Source organism: Mya arenaria, chromosome 12 (genome assembly GCF_026914265.1).
Source record: "Mya arenaria isolate MELC-2E11 chromosome 12, ASM2691426v1".
Taxonomy (NCBI): Eukaryota; Metazoa; Mollusca; class Bivalvia; order Myida; family Myidae; genus Mya; species Mya arenaria.
Window position 1 is genome coordinate 9,220,470 of NC_069133.1, and position 20,586 is coordinate 9,241,055.

Below are 20,586 nucleotides of genomic sequence, written 5' to 3' on the forward strand. Positions count from 1 at the left end.
TTAAAATCAATTGTTCATATAAGGCTGGGAACCATGCTGAAAACGAAAGTTGAAAACTTCACGCATGCGCACAAACGACGTAAAAACCAGGAAGCAAATCGAAAGAACAATCCGACTGAACATTCAAGAAAAGGGAAAAATAGAGTGAGTGCTTTTAGACAGAACAAGTATGTTTTTTTTTACATTCGTTATAATTAAATCAATGAATGATCAAAGGTGTAACTACGATAATTTCAATACTGTACAAGTATTTTTTAACCAGAAACGTACGTCTACTTTCGTTTTCAATGTAACTGAAATTTAATACGTGAATGGCTGTTTTGTTTAATTTTAGGAAAATGATTACTTATTTAATATTGGTTATCATTGTGAATTAGTTCCATCAGCGCTGACATAAATGACAGTGGTAACATTTTTTCTTTAAATGCGTGTTTTATGGTCGCACAGGCACCGCATGATTATTGTTGGGCGAGGCAATGATATACATGTATGGTCAAAAACATCATTGATTTAATATGATAATGGTTGAGTAAAGGGTTTGTATAACAAGTAATTTTACTATTGCATTAGATAATACATAGATTAGAGCATGGTCAACAACACTACATGTAGCGAATAGCATGACTTACAATAGTTCCATTGTGGAAAAGGCTAAGCAAAGAGAAGAAAACGTGCAGGTCTAAGAAAGTAAATTAAAACTATATTGAATGCATTGTACGTGGAAAAATGCCATGGATATTGAATGCATTGTACGTGGAAAAATGCCATGGATAATGAGTTGAATGCCAAGTATTTTCGTAACAATGCATTATCTGCTAATACTATGAACACATTTTGGGACCATCCGATTTTTCTGTGAACTATATTATATGCCTTAAAGACATACTTTAATTGGCATTTTTTTCGGTTGTTTACAGAGATTTATTAGAGAAATGAGAATGATAATTCACTGTTCATTGAAGACAGTGAAATAACAATTTGTTATGTTTTATTGTTTTCAATTTTAGCCCGCTCTCACTATCAAATCAAACCTCAGCGCGCACGGTGCTTGGATACAATTTCAATGACGTCATTTCCGAAATGACATTACGTTCACGCTTCTCTGAAAATATTAAATAAACCGCCATTTAAAATCCTTTTTATGCATTTAATAAAAGGAAAAAAAATGCTTGTTTTAGTACAAGATCGATATATTACGATCCTACAATGGAACAAACAATTATCATTTCTCTATCTCTCTTTACAACATCTCGTCCTATTCATAATGTAAACATACCGTTGTTGTTCTACATATATGGAAAACGAAACAACCTTGATAACTTTTAAACAGCCGCACGAGGATTTTCTTACCCCATCACACGATTGTAAATCAATATTACCCTTTAAACTTGTTTATCTTTGTATTTTTGTAATACAATGCATGTAGAAGGCATATATAAAGATTAGACTATTTTGTTAGTTATCTTTTTGAGTTATCTTTTTGTGAACCTTGAAGTAGATTGATACTTATTTCAGATCTTAGTTTCCTGCGCTGCATTTTATAGTTACTTGGTCTTGTAGGTTAAAATAGCTCGACCATTTCAGAACATCTTCGAGCCGGGGTATTAATAATTTTGACCCCGAAAGGTTTACGGCAGGCTTAACAACAACAAGCATTTGCCTCGCCCAACATCACTCCCGTACAATAACATTCCATATATTTGAAGGCACGGATAATCATCATTTTGTGACTGGGTATTTATACTTTTGCATCGGGTAATTATTATCTTTTAACCATTTATTTGGAAGCCAATATTGTTAAAAGATGAACATTTTTACAATATAATGTATTTGTTATGGTTAATTTTTAACCTACATGTATTCAATTGGAGAAGTCATGTTTGCAACCATGGTTTCTGCTTTTTAGCATGAATTAACGTTATCAGTATCGTGCGTCGACGTATTTATACATTTTTCTGCCGTTTTGGTTAATAATTGGTGTAATGGTTTGTAGAACTCGTGCCAAACGCATAAACACGTGATACGCTACGCTATGCTTAAAACTAATTTTAATTGCCCTTTCTGTTTTTTAAATTGCGCATTATAATAACGCATTTGAGTTACTGCTACAACGATGAAGGGTCATTTCGGGTATTTTAGTATTTGCTGACAACACTGGTCCCCTGTAAGTACCCAATGTAAGTCGATATATGTCTATGTTCGCCGAAGTGACTAGGTTATTTATATGAGATGATTCAGTTTTAAATTATAGTTAGATGACATGAATTCATATATTAAATGATTAAGAATTTCGGAGTGAGCTTAGCAAACGAGCCCTTCTTAATCATTAATATTTTATTCAGGTCATCTAACTGATATAGAAAAAAATTCATTGGCTGACACATTGTCAATGTAAAATCTGACGCCGGGAGTGTGTATCGGATGAGTGTCATTGGACGGACCTTTTAACACCCACGATATCTTTAATGATTACGCCTAGTACTTGATGATTGCCCATCTGCAATTTCATTGGGTGTAAATGTAGGTTGTATTCTAAATCGCGTTTTTTCGGCTTAAACACCGAAACTTCCTAAGTTCGTATCACATTTACATTTCATCATGTTGTGAAAGAAGCATACTGCTGTAAACACAGCATTCATTTCTTAGATAGAAATGTTCAGCCCTGGTGCAAATTATATCTATTTCCAAACAATGCAAACAAAGTAATTGCGTTGAAGTAAAAGCGAAAATAGAGCCTGATATATAAATAACTATGGTAACATCTTTTCAGGGTCTGATGGCTGTTAGGTTGTATGGCACAAAATACGTGCATGATAAATATAGTCAACAACTGTTTTGTCATGTCATAATATAGAACACACCTCTTTATATATCAATTGGCGCTATTCCAAACATGCGATTAGTTTCGTTTCATTTTCCTAAAACGCTTAACAAAGAGTTTGAATGATTAAAGTCAATCGAAGTGATCCTTTCACGTTTTTTTTTTCTAGCTTCTTTTTAAACTGAGTTTGTTTGTTTATATTTTATATTTATATGAATTATATCGAATATAAATGTGGCTTTTTAATATAAATATTTGAAATACGACAAAAGGAAGTTAATCATTAAATGCGATCACTAGGTTTTTCGAAATTGTTTGTGATGACACTGTTTTTCCTAAAAACTACTGTTATCATAACATAGTTAAACACATGTACCCATATATCTATTTGACATCTGATAAAGTATTATTTCAGTGTATTTTAAACATCGTTCTATAAAGTATATAGTGAAAGTCGTTTAGGAACAAATACAATAAGGAATGATTTAATTATTTTTTCACCAGGTAACATTGCATTTTATTTGCACCATAGAATTCGTGAAGCGTCAGCCGTATTTCAAACATTGAGTTGTATTTTAAACATTGAGTTGTAATTCTAACATTCAGTTGTTGTTTTTAAACATTCAGTTGTATTTCAAACATTGAGATGTTTTTCAAGCATTTACTTGTATTTCAAGCATTTACTTGTATTTGAAATACTATTAGAGAGGTTCCAGAACACTACGAGTACAAGTACACGCGAACGTCTAGCTAAACGAAGAAGTAATAGTTGCAGTTGAGTTTAAAAGTCGTTTGCAAAATTACTCTCTAAACTTGTACGCGTCGACTCACTGTTATCAAATTAATATCTTTTTCTCGTGATATCGACATGTCCTACATGTTATTCAAAACATGTACTTTGTGCACATATAGGGCACATACCATGATGACGTTGGGTACAAAAAGATGTCCACAAGTTCCCGTTTCCGTACATGTTATTTTTGCAACCCATGTATTAACAAATCCAGGTAACATGTATTATATCGGTACCAGAAACAAGACAATATATGCTCAATTTATTGGGCGAACCATGTAATAGTAGTATGCCCAGTTTAAGCGGATGCTTAACAACAACAACAACACTAACAAGAAGAACAACATCAACAACAAGAACAACATCATCATCAACAACAACAACATCATCATCATCATCATCATCATCATCATCAACAACAACAACAACAACATCATCAACAACAACAACAACAACAACAACATCATCAACAACAACAACAACAACAACATCATCAACAACAACAACAACAACAACAACAACAACGTCATCAACAATACATGCATTGCATTAGCGATTATAAAACCCAATAACCTGCATTGGCTAAAACATTCATATTACTTCAGACATGAAGGATGTCCCGTCCTAGCGATAGCGGGAACGAGGAAGAGTTCGCATACAGCAGTTCGGGCTCCGAGGGGGAGGGAACGTGGGAGGGTGAGCGACCCACAGGGAAGTCCGTCCTCAACGTGTTCAAGGGATACCACGTTCCGGGCAAATACAAGTAACTTACATAAAACAAGGTTTCAGAAACATATCAGATGAGTAATTTTTTCAGATTTAAATCATTCCATCATTTTATTAAATGCCACCATATCACAGCACTTTTTTCTTTCTTCTCATACATATATGTTGTATTAATGAAGTACTTTAGTTGAAATGATTTAGGTAATAGCGTAGTTGTTAGGCATGTATGACGTGAGCACATTAGATACTGACTCAGTTAATCTCGATTTTAGACCAAGTATGGACGCAAGCATTGTACAAAGCATAGACCAAGAGTCAAACGACGATCAAGATACGGAACAATCAGAGGACAGCACAGTGTCTCGAAGCGAGACAAACAGACTAAGTGTCAAAAACAGAATCAGCATGTTTGAAGCAATAACAGAACCGTCAGTCGTAGCTTGCATGCCCGATTCAATGCAACAGCGGCACTCAGTTTCAGAAGATTGTTCAATCATTGGAGCTACAATGACACCAGAAACGAACGAGTCTGGGAATAAGGGCTCTCGGCCTCCTGTGCCCCCCAAACCTTCCAAGTCCCTAGTAGTTTCAGAATCGATAACGCCAACCCTCACAGAGGACACGATCGAGACTAAAGCGACAATACTTTCAGTTGACTCGGATGACGAGCAACCACCGAAAATGGTGTTTAAGAATGACTTTACCAAATCACTTTTTGCTGATGCTCCGCCTCCGGATGTTGTGGAACAGCCTCTTCAGTCGGATATTCCAATGGAAAGTTTTGTTATATTGAGCAAAGAAGACGAACTATTCCAATCCGGAATTGTGAGTACAACAAACACAGATGAAGGGACCGATGTGGATAAAGAATTTCTTGGGGTGAAATTAGAAAGTGATGTGGATATGAGGGATGAGGCAAACATACAAGAAAGTGTAGATCGTTCGAAATTAAATGATTCGGAGTTTGATGAAGATATTACAGCAGTTGATTTTGGATCGGTCCAAATGACGGATGATACTGTAAATGTCCGAACTGATGACATGGATGAAAAGGAAGCCGGTTCTGAGAAAAACTCCATAACAGAGATCATTTCACAAGTTCAGTCTGACAAAGATGGTGTAAATTCTGAAGGCGTTATCCAATTGACAGAAAAGGAAGTATCAGTACCTCCTGTGGCTGACTCAAAAGATGAACAAGTTAAAAGTATGGAAACTGCAGAATTAGTTTCACACGTTATTGATACAACAGAGGAAAAAACTGATAATACTGAAAAAGAAATTGAACTAGGCGAGCCACCCGTTTCATCCGTGACACCAGATCCTGACGAAACAAAGCAGACATCTGAAATGGGAACCAATGAATTGCAAACAGATCCTCCTGACGAAACAAAGCAGACATTTGAAAGTAAGGAAAATGGAATGGGAACCAATGAATTGCAAAGAGATCCTGACGAAATAAAGCAGACATTTGAAAGGAAGGAAAATGAAATGGGAATCAATGAAATGCAAACAGATCCTGACGAAATAAAGCAGACATTTGAAAGTAAGGAAAATGAAATGGGGTCCAACGAATTGCAAACAGAGATACAAGACACTGGCGAAGCAGAAGAAAGTGCTGATTCGTCTGATGATGACAGTTTTAAGGATTGTAACGAGGGGGACGATATCGAAATGTTTCAGTCAATGCAACCGCTTGAGCCCTTTGAAGAAAAAGGCGACATTGACTCCGACGATAACAAAGTTGATGATGTCAGTGAAGAAACGCCGAAAACAAATGCTGCAACTGAATTCGATGAAATATTTCCGTCTATAGAAATTATTGACAGTGGGACGATCATTCAGCCTCAACAAGCCTTTTCTAGTATGTCTAGTTCAGTTGACTCTTCAGATATGCCATGGTCAATAATACCACAAACTATTGACGAAAATATTAAAGAAGGTAAAGAGGGCATTTCGTCTCAGTCATCAGGCAATTTTTCAATACTATCAAAATCTGATAGTGACGAAAACATTCAAATCGTCGAAAACAGTCAGATCGTCGACAACAGTCAAATTGTCGAAGAAACCATTGCTGTGCCAGACCAATGTCCATCAATGGAACGTTCCACACCTTTATCTTCTGAAGGTGTTTGTTTTAACCAATCTCTGCCAGTTGATGACGATGAGGTAAAAGAAATGCGTCCCTCCCATCTGAAAGAGACCAAGGAAGTTAAACCCACAGGAAGATTTAAGGAGACACCGAAACAAGAGGAAATTGGTACAGCCGCTCAGAAACCACCACCTGTTGTCCGCCCAACGACGTTTCAAGGATATATTGTGAAGAGCGGTGTTACAGACATTTCGACATATGATGGTGAACAAAAGAATCATCTATATTGTGCATTTGAGGACAACCAAACGCCACCTCCACCACCTCCTCCTAAGTCACAAGCGGTCCTTGAGGAGCTTAAGTCATTGGCATCACAACGTGCCAATACACCAACCCCAGATGATACCAAGCCGTTCCCAGTTGAACAAGTTAGGGTCGACCAGTCAGAAGAAAGTGAAACACAGGCAGATATAATGACAACAAGTGTAGAATATGGTAGTTACAGTAACTACACATACACTCAAGGGTATCCGCCTGCTGCTGGATATGATGCCAACGCTTATCAAGGGCAATATGGAATGCAAGCGGGACAGTATGATCCGCAGCTATTCTGGCAACCTTATCCAGGACAGCAACCATTCACGCCAAATGCTCATTATCAGGCACCAAGTTTACCACCGGAATATTATCCTTACCAATATTATCCTCCGTATGCACAGGCTTATCCAAACAGTCAGCAGTTCAACAGTTCGAATACTAGTGATCAACCACACATTCCTGCTCAGGAACTCGAAAAAGTTCCAACAGGACAGAGTAATGCATCTGTGCATGCTCCTGAGTTTGTTGGTGAAGCTTCGAAGTTAACGTCTGACTACAAGAATGCTCCTTCTAAACAAAAAGGCAAAGAATCTTTCAAACCAAAGAAATCGCAATCGCCTAGGAAAACAAAGGATACGTCAAAGCAAGGGCAACATAGAACTCCTACCGAGACAACTTCGAAACCGCAAGCTAAGCATGCTCACGATAGTAAACAACACCAAAAACATGTGCCGAAGAGGAACCCAACAAAACAGGCACCGAAGCCGGAACACAGGAAGTCATCGGCAGGTTTGTGGATTAAAATTATAACGAATCAAAATCAAAATGCAGTATTGTTTTAATTTTGCATTTCGTTATATAAAATTTTCACTTTGATCTTGTAGGTAAGCAAGAAAAGGCTGTAACAGACGCACGAAAAGAATGTACACCGATAAAGGTATGTTCTTGTTACCTCAAGTGCTCAATGTGATATTGTAGGTTCGTTGGATGTCCGTCGTCCGCCAAAGTTCTTCGTCCGAAATTGTGTTTAATCACTCTAAGGGTCACAGATTTGTAATGTAATTTGTTGTTTATCTCTGTAAAATTAAGGTCAAGTTTGAAGTTTAACGATGTGCGGTTAAAGCAATCAAGGTCATAGATCAACTGAACAGAAAGACCTTGTTAAACTCTAGAGACTATAGTGCGAGTCCAAAATCAATGACAGTATATTTCGTTTCCCTTAAATCAATGCCAATTTTGATATTGCATGTAGACCAGAAGGTTACAAAAACTTGTTAACAAACTTGAGGCAACAATTTTAGTAAATGATTAATAACTTTATTTGTGTGTGCATAACATATATAAAGGTAAACCTAAGTATTTGGTTATGTCGTGTTAAAAACGACGTCACAATCCCAAATCAAGGAACAACATTGATTAAAAATAGAGACTACAATTTTGGTCAACACATACTAAGACTTAGTCAAACCATAATATCTATGTGAAATATCCGACACTGTCTCATGTGCGGTCAAAAAGTCATGAGATTGAATGAAAGGTGTAATCTTGTGTACTGTTTTGAGGCCTTATATTTTCCCCAAAAGTAGTGCAATTTGTTGAGCGATTAAGGGCATCTTAGCACTTTTGTACCATTTGCAGTTAAAATGTTGACTCTTCAAAATTCGAATATAAGACTCAAAATAACAATATTTATCAGTCACTGTATTTGTACGTAAATAGTTATTTGCTGTTTTTGTGCCATAGGTTGAAAAAGACACTACGAAGTACTGTATATTTGCAAAAGGAATAGACAAAACCGCGTCTGAAGAACACCTTATCAATCTCTTCGAAGTTTGCATGGGCAACACTGCTGACTATATTCAAGATTCAATGGTTTTCAACTTCTCAAAAACGTGTGCCGTGTTTTCTGTGAAAGGAAAACCTGGTAAGTAGCCTTGGTCCGTATTCTATAACGTAAGAGACTCAGATTCAGAAATGTCAATGTTTAAAGTCATTTATACTATCGTTCCGTAAAACTCACATTTTGTAACCATGACATTTTACCATATAAAGTTGGTGGGTAATGTGTCATCCAAATTGCACACAAATAGTGCTCATTGCCAATAAGAATCTAAACAACACCCTTAGTAGATATAGTACCCTTAGCATATATAGTACCCAAAACCTGGCAGTGTTCTGGAGTTTGAGTACCCTGGGCTACATTGTCCAAGGGTGTCCGTGAAACAGTACGTCTGTAAGACCAAATGTAAGTGGTGTATTAATTGAAAAGCAGATGGGGTCAGTATAGTTTTTACTCTCCTAATATGCCTATATATTGCTTTGCACATGTCGGTCGGTCCTTCGGTAGACCAAAGCTTGTCCGAGTGATAATTCGACAATTCCTGGACATATTGTCATCAAACTTTGCATGAAGGTTGTGCCTGACCAATAGATTACCCCTATTGTTTTACCCATGGCCCTCAAAATTGACTCGGAGGTTGGGACTTACCAGTAGATGACCCCAATCGGTGTAAAGGGTCAAAGGTCAAGGTCACAGTGACCTTGAACGCAAACTTGACAATTCCTGGACTTATGTTTATCAAACATGAAAGTTGGGCCTGACCAGTAGATGACCCCTATTTTTTAAGGCGTCGTCGGGTCAAAGGGTAAGGTCACAGTGACCTTAAACGCGAAAAGGTTGGCAAAGCTTCTTCTAGTGATAACTCAACAATGCCTGGACCTATGGTCATCAAACATTACATAGAGGCTGGGCCTGACCAGATGACCCCTGTTGATTTAAGGGGTCATCAGGTTAAAGGTCAAGGTACCAGTGACCTTGAATGCGAAAAGGTTGTCCGAGTGATTATCATGTTTATCTGCAAATTTCAGTCATCATCTGAACATGATACAAAACTGTACCTTCTATCCCCACACTTTAAATGGTCATAATCTTAAAACTGCAGCCAATCTCAATCACTATATAATCAGCTGTCATCTCAGTCCATGCATATTTCATTCAATTGCCCAAATATTCTTGAAAACATGGCGGTCAGGTGGGGGGGAGCATAATGTTTTACAAACATTTCGTGTTATTTGTAGATATGGAGAATATGAAGACTAACATGGCGAAGAAGAATTTGTCCTTTCAGCCGGAGCTGCACCTACTGGACACAACACCGATGATTGCCATTAGCTGTAACGGCGCTGTTGCGGTTGGCATGCTGGAGCTTTACTTTGAAAGTGACAGAAATGGAGGTATGCTGTTATGCCTTGTTTGTTTGTGTATACTACTAATGGATGACTTGTTCAAATTTTAAGTGTGCTGTGTTACAATATGTTTGAAATTATTTTTATTTCCATAAGTGTTTTAGCTTTGAATTGTTTATTGCATGTCCTCAGGAGGAGACGTAGAGGGCACCCCTTATGAGACCGACGACGGAAACTGTACTATTGTGACTTTCTCAGATGCGGAAGGTAAACTAAAATAAGTTCAAAAACTTATACTTTATTCAGACAAATGCCATTGATATACGGAACGTTTTGCATAACATTTACTTACAAACCGTAACTATTTTACCAACATAAGTTGTGCAGGGCTTCTAAGGTTCAGGATTGAGAGCTTCAGACTATTGTACATTTGTTAAGAATGCTTTGCTCGGACATTTGCATCAGAAACAGTAGAACGTACCTTGAAATAAAAAGAGATGCCGATGGAAAAAAATATCTAAGATCCGTTACCTTGCTTTGGGCATGGAACCCTCATACTCAAATAGACCCCACTGATATATAATTGTTTGTCAGAAAAACCTCACTGATATATATTTGTTTGTCAGGAAAGTCCACTTGATATATCATCTTATTCATGATGTGTTTCACTGAAATGTGTTGTTTCAGTTGTCGAAAGGGTTTGTGCCAAAAAGGACCACATTTTGAACGGACAATCACTTCAAGTGTCGCCATTTTACAAGTGCGAGTTGGGCGAACTTTATGATGCAAAACTGCACAAGTTTTCTCTCCCAGAGCCAATTGTTCTTACATTGTCTACGGTTAAAACTCAACTTTTGAAAAAGTGAGTATCGTAATGTTTTACGTCTTTATGCACACTGTTTCATTCGTGAGGTTTAGATTATACTAGTTTCTTTTAGCTCATTGTGACGAAAGCGAAAGGCTTATAGAATCACTCTCTCGAGTCCGTTTCCTGGGTAGAAACCAGTTCTGATGTCAGTTTTCGGGCGGCCGTGAGAATTTTCCTCTGGCGGTATTCTCACCTTCAACATCTTGTGTGAGAGGCGGATAACTATTCCTTTAAACCACTCTTACCCTCCTTGAGGATTAGGTTTTCAACATATCAAACATATTAATGTTTGGTGCGTATGATAACAGTCATTGCTTTATTATGTCGACATGTAATAAACATTTTTTGTCTACCTACTGTTTCAGCGTTCAGGTGATTTAAAATCATTTTACACTATGAAGACATTATTTGGAAAGGAGTTCTAATTGTTATTTGTTAAACTATGCGATACAAGATTAGGTTGTGTAAATGAAACAATGTTTAATGTGTTTAAAATGTGTTTTTTGTTATCAATCACATCATTTATTTTGATACATTCATGATTGGTATTATTTTTTAGAGAATGCTGTTCGAAGTTGCTGGAGAACTTAAAAGCACACTTCTGCCAATGCGATTTATCGGAGACAACGCTTACCCTTACCTGTTGCCTCAGCCCTATCACACCAAACGTAAAGGAATTAAAGAGGAGTTGGGACGGGGATGTGGTTAATCTGGTCAATCATTTTTTTGAAAATAACACAGACAACCACAAGATGGACTTTAACGACAAGATTGTCACAAATGTCGTAGAACATTGCACTAGTAAGTTTGATATGCTTTGTTATATTGAGGGGTGAAAGCGAAAATGTTCTATCTTCAATTTTATTTATTGTCACTTAGAACCGTTTCGCATCCACCCCTCGAATTATGGTAGTTTGAACATTTGAAACGTGTTATATGATATTCTATTTATTAATTTAAATAAAGGAAGGATTTTATTTTGAAAAAGATGGATTTGTAAAACATTTAGTTAAATGTGAAAACGCATAATATAACTTTGCTTCAGAACTCCTGCAATTATTTAATAGGCCAGTCATTTTAGCTTTAATACCCAGCCAACCTCAAACAAATTCCTTCAGAAAAAAAACATGGGCACCCCGGTAATTTTCCCGCACAAACATTGTGTATCGTTCACATATGGACTTATATGAAGCACCATTTTCCCAAGGCAATCTTTGTAGAAGTGAGCCTCCATCTAAGACTGTAGAAATTCCACTTGGAATGTTGTCTGTGCCATATTTACCCTTATCCCATATGGCATGAGCAAGTTGTGATTTTTGTGCTTCCCTCAGCAGTCCAGATGCATCAAAAAGAGCTGATGGGTATGCACACAATTCATACCGGAAAATATCTTCCGTATCATCCAATGTATTGTCCGAAACTGTGACCAGCCTTTGAAATAATAGCTGCGGGTCAACTGATATTTCTACTCCATCTACTTTCAAATTCGTTTTGGAACCAAGCGTCACTGCCTGGTTAGATCTCTTAAAAGAAAATTCCAAGACGTTCTTGGTTTCCATTTCTCTAAGTACTTTTTCTCCAACAGTTTGTGCGGAATCAACATTCACCTTCACATCCGCGATGCTGCCAGTCTCGATGTTTCTTAATGTATCTTGCTCCACAAACGGATTTCTTTCTTGCAGAAAATCAAGGAATATCGAACGATCTTTTATGTCCCTATCAATTCTAGCTTTTGTTGACTCTTTGTGCTGATCGCTTGGTTCGTATTTCTGACCAGTGAAATCCTGCATAGCAATATTTACCTCAGCGCACGCAGGCATAGACAGCAGCCATTGGGCTCTTTGTGATTCCGACATTCCTCGACCCCTAGTCATACCTCAAACGGACTTTACACTGCGCATGAGTACCTGTTCAATAACTAGAGCACTGGAAAGGCCTGCCCAAAACCTATCACTGCGTCTAATTACATGATGTCCTTCACAGAAAGCTTTATAAACGTCAGGGTGTGTGGTGCTGAGGGTCATCATCTGTTGAAGGTATACGTGACTGGACTTAAGGTAGAGATTGTGTCCGGCAGCTGCAAAATACGGCAACATTCTCTTCAGTGACTGGAGGTGATCCTGCCATTTCCCCATTCGTTCAGCAGCTATGAAATCCTTTAAGATATTGATCATTTTCATATACTGGAGCCATAACTTTGCTGTCCTATACTTTTGGAGGTTTTGTATAGAAACTTCATATGTCTGTTTGAAGTCTCCAAGAAGCTCATTTTCACAGATGTCCTGCACTGAGATTTTCTTTGATAAGAGATCATCCAGCATAGCTTTCACGTTGTCTCTCGGTGATTTTCTAGGTAATTCATCATGACTATCTTGGTCTAAATAGATTTCTTTTCCGATGTTGTTGTTTTCATCTGTATTACCGTCTTCATTTTCTTCGTCCATTTGATCCTTCTGTAACTGAGGAAGTGTCGTTAAAATCAAGAGGTGATCAAGAGCATCACAAACTACAAAATGTCCGCGTATGGCCCTTCCAACTGCTTTCCCACAGCATTTGTCCTACAGTATTTGGTGCATAAACAGCGGCTAGTAGTCCAGAGTTTTCCATTAGTCTTCCTATTGAACCTAAGAAACTCATCTCTGCGTGAAAGGCGCCAAGTCTAACCACAGTTTTCTTTATGTCATCATCATGCGTTTCATTTGTAACAATGTTCAAGGCTTTCCAGTACAGTGGCTGATCAAATGTAACTACTGGTGTTACACGCATTGATCTTGTCTGGTTAGCAACAAACTTAAGTGTAGAATATATACAAGAGAGATCACTAGGATTTATGTCAATCATTGGCAGGAATAACAATTTAGATTGTCCAGGAAAAACACCAGTTTGTACACTCTGCATTACGCCTGACCACCCCGGTGTCCTTGGTCTCAATGGCCTTGCTATCTTCAACAAGAATTCTAATTCTGTATCACTTCTATCTGTATCAGGACATATTTCAGTCAGTGTCTTGAAGACCATAATTTCCATAGCGTAGCTATTCTGTAGAAATGGATGTTTATTTTGCCTATTTTGATGAGGTCATCGCTTGTTGCACGTATTCTTGGAACTACACACACTTTATCATCTCTAGGGGTTACAGTTGCGACAATGCCCATGCCATGAAACGTATTATGACCATGTAGTGTTCCAGTATTGTGATCAACATTGTCACCAATGAACTGTACAAACTGATCGTCCTGTCTGTGTATGATATGCTCTTGGGGATCGCAGCACTAGTTTCAAATCTCTGAATCTCTTGATATGATGAACAAACCCCTAGACTATTAAGAGTTTCAATCAAAAACCTTGAACCATACTGATGGTGCAACTGAACTCCCAAACCTAGCTGAAGAGGACAAATAGCACTTCTTGGCAAAGCAGCCTGACTAATAGCTTGTCCTAAAGATGTTATGAGCCTTTCGGAGTTCTTGTTATTAATCAACTGCTTCAAGAAGACCTGTAGACTGTCTGGTACAAATTTCCTATTGCCGTCAATTGACATTATGTGCGCTGATGAAGGATACTCAGTTTTGTCAAACTCCATAGATCTAATGTCGTTCATAATGAGTTTTGCTGCAGTTTTTATGATAGCATTTTTTTCGGACTCACTGTCACCATGTTCTCTTCTCTTGTAAAAGTTATGCAGTATAGAATGTGCTTCACTTTTATAAGTAACAACATTGGCTTTGCCATTTAGCTCAGTGATTATCACACTTCCGCCAAAATAATCAAGAATCTTTTTCTTCATATAAACACTCCTGTATGCATCTTCGCCACATAACAGTTCCATTTGTACAACCAAGTCATTTATTGTCAGCTGTTCAGTATCATTACTTTCAAAGTGTTGCAAAACCATCTGGAAAGCTCTGTCAGCACTTATACTAGATGGACGCCTTCTTTTTACTTCCATTTCATGTTCTTCAACCTGAAACTGTTTTAGTATCTGATACCCTGACCTGAAATTTGAACAGCATGTTTGATGGTATTGAGCATCAGCAGCTGGTAAATCACATACACATTCAAGGCGGCCTAAAACAATGTTTCCCCATTCATCACCCCTAGATTTACACACAGATCTTATGGAATTTTGAAATTCTAGAGTTCGTACCCTAACAGGCTGAACATTAAAATCTCTTTTCTTGTTAGAAAAGAAAATTTAGCGTTTGTTCCACAAAACAAACATTTTTCAAACAAATTTTTCTTCAGAGGATTTTCTTGTTCTTGGGCTGGTGCTACATGTAGGTCTTCACCTGAAATGGTTGAAATAATGAAACTCAGCATGTTCTTTCTGACCCATATATAATGTGTTTACTCGACATTAAAACCTTTTAATTCTATACATTCTAAACATTTAATTCCTCATTAATTCAAGCAAATAAACAAATTAACAATCAGCCATGACAATCATACGTATACATATAAGTACTTTAAAAGTTCAAGGTAATATCCATGATAAATTTAGAACCCGACCCATTATGTACCTTTCAACTTGCTTGTTTGTATAAGACCTTGACATCCATTCTCTCCAAGAACTGCAACTGGTTTGTCATCTGTTACTCCACATAACACACACACACTTATGAAGGCGCTCTCACTGTAACAGACAATCAGATAGTAATATTAATATATTAAGGTCATATATAAATCAAGCCATGGTTAACTCAAAAGCATATGACACCATAGAAGATTTTTGCTTTCAATTCATTGTTAAAAAATATTGCTTTCATTCTGAGAATGGTTTCAAAAGCTTCTTTACGTATAAAGGAGTAAGTTATTTACAGAATGAGCCATGAGCCTATATAGTTTACTTAATAGTGTTTTTATTGCATTGGAGTATGAAGTATTTGTCTATTTCATAAATATATATTGAAGGCTTATCAAGGCAATGATAGTAGGAAGATTTTATAAGATATGTTGTCACCTCATTTTCTGTTACTGTAAAATCATATATTGTTCATATTGGTTGTTGTCTGTCGTCTGCAGAGAATACATCGATATACACTGGTTTGTCATGTTAGCCCCACTTGCAAACACACACACACTGCCACACTGCAATTCAAACAGCATGAACTATCAATTTCCAACAATGATATAAATATTATACCTATAATATAATTTTCAGTACCTGTATTCCGTCCATGAACATTATAACATTTATGGAATTCAACTCTTTTAAAATGATTATGTACTTAAACGTATATAAAACACAACATTACACTCACTTACTTCATGTCATCAGTTAGCTGATTCATACATGTATATCATCTGTTTATCATGGTAGGCAGGAAAGCCATTTCCAAGCTTGGAACATTTTACTTTTCATGGGGCATCAAGATTTCCTAAAATATAAATTTAAGAACTGTAAACATATTCAAACACAGTAGACAATTTAATCTGTAGAAAAAAATACTGGTCTTACTAAGTGATAAATTGCTTATTTATTATTATAGAGAGAGGTAAATATCTAAATATCAATACATGTCTACTTGAAACATCAAACAACACCAAAAATGTAAATCAAAGAAAAGTTTAGAAAAGAAAAGCAAATTTGTTGTATTATTCGCAATGGCCCGACTGCGCTTCCATAGTAAAAAAATCGGCGAAAACCAGTTCTTTTAAAATCACAATTTTCCGTCTAAAAATTGATCGATAGTTTCCAAATACACAGCTTACACACTTTTAACGTAAAAAATAATCCAAATCATTTATTTAACCTACTCCAATTATCAATAAACAGCAAACTTGCCAATGCGTCGTCTGCTAGCTGTGTGCGTGCAAATGAAAGTTTTGAAATGTAAATAACATTTTGCAGAGATATGTGTTATATGAACGAACTTTATTTGTCACGTTATACTTACAATGTCTTCTAGGGTCATAGAAATACCATTTCATCTTTAAAAAAGCCGAAAATAAGTTCGACCTTGGTGTTGTTTACATATGCACCGGCTAAACATTGCCGTGTTAATCGCAAACGCGATGTATGGTGTAACGTTGCTGTCATTGTATATTAATAAGATTAGGGGGACTTTGAACATTTACATTTCGAAAACGCGAACTGGGATTTTAAGGGATTTACTGTATTTTGTTCAAAGAAGTTAAGGCCTACATGATGCACTATTAAAAGTTTCTGAAGGAATTTGTTTGACCTCAAAATCTAATATGACTGGCCTATAAATAAACTTTCAATCCATGGCCGGTATTACTACAACATCTTAAGTCGTTTCCTAACAGCTTTAGACCTTTTCCTTATATAAGTATCTCACTATTCATATGATCTGATGTATTGATAATGTCGAAATACATTATTTTGTTGACTTTTACAAAAATCATGATTTTATGTTCAACCACTTATTAATTATGCCCCCCTTCGAAGAAGAGGGGTATATTGCTTTGCACAAGCATGTCGGTATGTCGGTCGGTCGGTCGGTCGGTCCGTCGGTAGACCAAAGCTTGTCCGAGTGATAACTCAACAATTCCTGGACGTATGGTCATCAAACATGACATGAAGGTTGGGCCTGACCAGTAGATGACCCCTATTGATTTTAGGGCTCATCGGGTCAAAGGTCAAGGTCACAGTGACCTCTTATGGTAAAATAATTTTAAAGCTTGTCCGAGTGATAACTCAACAATGCCTAGACCTATGGTCATCAAACTTGATATGGAAGTTTGGCCTGACCATTAGATGACCCCTATTGTTTTTGGGGGTCATCGGGCCAAAGGTCAAGGTCACAGTGACCTTGAATGGTAAAAGGATGTCCGAGTGATAACTCGACAATGCCTGCACCCTTGGCCCTCATTCCTGACTTGGAGGTTGGGCCTGACCAGTAGCTGACCCCTATTTTTTGGGGGCTCATCGGGTCAAAGATCAAGGTCATAGTGAAATTGAATGGTAAAAGGTTGTCCGAGTGATTACTCAATAATGCCTGCACCCATGGTCATTATAATTGACTTGGAGGTTGGGCCTGACCAGTAGATGAACCCCATTTTTTTAAGGGGGGTCATCGGGCCAAAGGTCAAGGTCACAGTGACCCTACTGATTTGGAGGTTGGGCCTGACCAGTAGATGACCCCTATTGTTTTTGGGGGTCATCAGGCCAAAGGTCAAGGTCACAGTGACCTTGAATGGTAAAAGGTTGTCCATGTGATAACTCGACAATGCCTACACCCATGGCCCTCAATCTTGACTTGGAGGTTGGGCCTGACCAGTAGATTACCCCTATTGTTTTTGGGGGTCATCAGGCCAAAGGTCAAGGTCACAGTGACCTTGAATGGTAAAAGGTTGTCCGTGTCATTACTCGACAATGCCTGCACCTATGGCCCTCAAACTTGACTTGGAGGTTGGGCCTAACCAGTAGATAACCCCTATTGTTTTGGGGGGTCATCGGGCCAAAGGTCAAGGTCACAGTGACCTTGAATGGTAAAAGGTTGTCTGAGTGATAACTCGACAATGCCTGCACCCACCGCCATCAAACTTGAATTGGAGGTTGGGCCTGACCAGTAGATGGCCCCTATTGATTTTAGGGGTCATTGGGCCAAAGGTCAAGGTAACAGTGACTTTGAACGATAAAAGGTTGCCCGAGTGATAACTCAACAATGCCTGCGCCCATGGCCTCAAACTTGACTTTGAGGTTGGGCCTGACCAGTAGATGACCCCTATTGATTTAAGGGGTCAGAGGTCAAGGTCACAGTGACATTGAAAGCAAACTCGACAATTCCTGGACCTATGGTCATCAAACTTGACATGAAGGTTGGGCCTGACCAGTAGATGACCCCTCTTGACTTTGGGGGTCATCAGGCCAAGGTCAAGGTCACAAGAACCTTTAACGCAAAAAAGTTAACAAATCTTCTCCCAGTGATATCTCAACAATGCCTGAATCTATGATCATCAAACTTGACATGTAAGTTGGGCCTGACCAGGAGATGACTCTTATTGATTTTAGGAGTCATTGGGTCAAAGGTCAGGTTCACAGTGACCTTGAATGCGAAAATGTTTCAAGTGATAATTGGACAATGCCTGCACCCATGGCCCTCAAACTTGACTTGGAGTTGTGTCTGACCTGTAGATGACCCCTTATGATTTAAGGGGTCATTAGATCAAAGGTCAAGGTTACAGTGACCTTGAACGAAAAATGCTTGTCTGTGTGATAACTTGTCAATGCCTGCACCCATGGCCCTCAAACTTAACATTTAGATTTTTGGTGACCAGCTGATGACTACTATGGATTTTGAGGTCATAGAGTCAAAAGTCATGGTCATAAAACACTCTATCCTCAAACTTTGAATGGTCATAATCTTAAAACTGCCTCAACGGCATACAATGTTAGCGACAAATCAGCTGTCATTTCGGTCCATGCATATTTCATTCAATTGTCCATATAATCCTGACAACATGGCGCTCAGGGGGGCGGGCATAATGTTTGACCAACATCTCTTGTTACTTTTGATTTCATTTTGGGCGTTTCATAATAACGACTAAAGTTATGAAAAGGTTTTATATGTTATGTAAATATCTGCATAATTGTATTTCATATTGCTGCATTTAAGCCTTCTCCAAACATCCAGACGTTGTGGTACTCTGTGATGAATCAAAGTGTCTGGTTGAAGTATTTGGCTTGAGGGCAAGTACATCTTCTGTTTTTGAAGACATCGAAGGCAATGTGAAGCAGTGGGAAAGACAACTGACAAGGACAACCGAACGGATAACTTACTCGTTTCTTCACTTGAAATTGATGGAAAAACTCGGTTTTATTAGTAGGCTTAAAGAAAAACCGGAGTTTGATGTCAGAGTTGGCGATGATTTTGTTGATTTAGAGGGACAACCAGACGACATAACGCATGCAAAACTTGAATTACATAAGGGTAAAGACAAAATGAAAGTATTTAAATATGAACATGGGCTATCGTTTGAATGTGCTGAGTTTGTCGGATCAAAGGAAAAAGTAATTGCACTTATCGACGAAAGCTTTAAAGAAAAGAGAATCGAGGCCTCGTGGAAATTAGAAGGAAGTGAGTTCCACGTCGTGTTTGTGAAGGATCAAGAAGACGATTATGGATATGCAAATGTGGTTGATATGGACTCGGACATAGTGAGTGTCTTCTCAAATATTTTGGAGAAGTTTATTTTATATGAAAGGGACGACAAGGATGTGTTCCATTCTGCTGAATGGACACTGTTTATTACAGATTTAACTGAAGATCACGATGACTTCGCTGGTTTTGATATCGACGAGAAAAAATGCCGACTCGTTATGCATGGATGGCACAAGAACGTGAACGAAATGTACAAACGTATAGAGTCCTTCCTTGACAAGAGAGTCTTAAGGACAATACTTTTAAAACGAGGAACAATTCAAACTCGTTTTATACAACGGTTCAATCGTGATGTTATTGATGATTTGCAAAACAATCTTAAAGAACGCAATGGCTTTATTGCATTTGGTGGTAAGTATATCGTGAACCCAGCTAGATATTGATTTAAGTACACAATGCGAAGAATGATTATTATATCTTTATACATTTATTTTTTAAATTATAAAAAATCAACTATTTTAAGTATATGAACTGCAAATAAACAGTCCAAATTAGAGGAATAGCGTAAAGTTAGTAGTACTAATACCTTTCCACCTTCAAATCAACAGAACTTTATCAGCCAAGCTCAAAGTTCTAAAGGGTGAGCCATTCTGATGGGTCACTATCCGTCGTCGTCTGTCGTTTACATTTTCCTTCAAATGACGTCTTCTAAACTAA

At 37.7% G+C, this 20,586-nt stretch overlaps 2 protein-coding genes across 3 annotated transcripts in view; one reads left to right on the forward strand and one right to left on the reverse strand.

Annotated features, from left to right (window-relative positions):
* The first annotated feature begins 59 nt into the window (after positions 1–59).
* The window catches only part of LOC128211217 (protein mono-ADP-ribosyltransferase PARP14-like), a 41,420-nt gene continuing 20,893 nt past the window's right edge, over positions 60–20,586 (forward strand). The window contains exons 1-10 of one of the 2 annotated variants that reach the window (XM_052915747.1): positions 60–167; positions 4,220–4,377; positions 4,613–7,536; positions 7,632–7,684; positions 8,491–8,671; positions 9,826–9,981; positions 10,126–10,200; positions 10,621–10,795; positions 11,361–11,602; positions 19,384–20,280. In XM_052915747.1, coding sequence (XP_052771707.1) covers positions 4,229–4,377; positions 4,613–7,536; positions 7,632–7,684; positions 8,491–8,671; positions 9,826–9,981; positions 10,126–10,200; positions 10,621–10,795; positions 11,361–11,602; positions 19,384–20,280 — 4,852 coding nt within the window. In that variant the 5' untranslated portion in view covers positions 60–167; positions 4,220–4,228. The remainder of the gene's footprint in view (positions 168–4,219; positions 4,378–4,612; positions 7,537–7,631; positions 7,685–8,490; positions 8,672–9,825; positions 9,982–10,125; positions 10,201–10,620; positions 10,796–11,360; positions 11,603–19,383; positions 20,281–20,586) is intronic. The other variant, XM_052915748.1, reaches the window with a different exon arrangement.
* On the reverse strand, positions 11,617–16,906 carry LOC128211218 (uncharacterized). The gene is made up of 6 exons (XM_052915750.1): positions 16,559–16,906; positions 16,067–16,179; positions 15,762–15,889; positions 15,322–15,434; positions 14,949–15,090; positions 11,617–14,796 (listed from the first exon to the last, which is right to left on the reverse strand). Exons 3-6 carry the CDS (start codon positions 15,764–15,766, stop codon positions 13,935–13,937), a joined length of 1,122 nt encoding a protein of 373 aa, XP_052771710.1. The 5' UTR covers positions 15,767–15,889; positions 16,067–16,179; positions 16,559–16,906; the 3' UTR covers positions 11,617–13,934.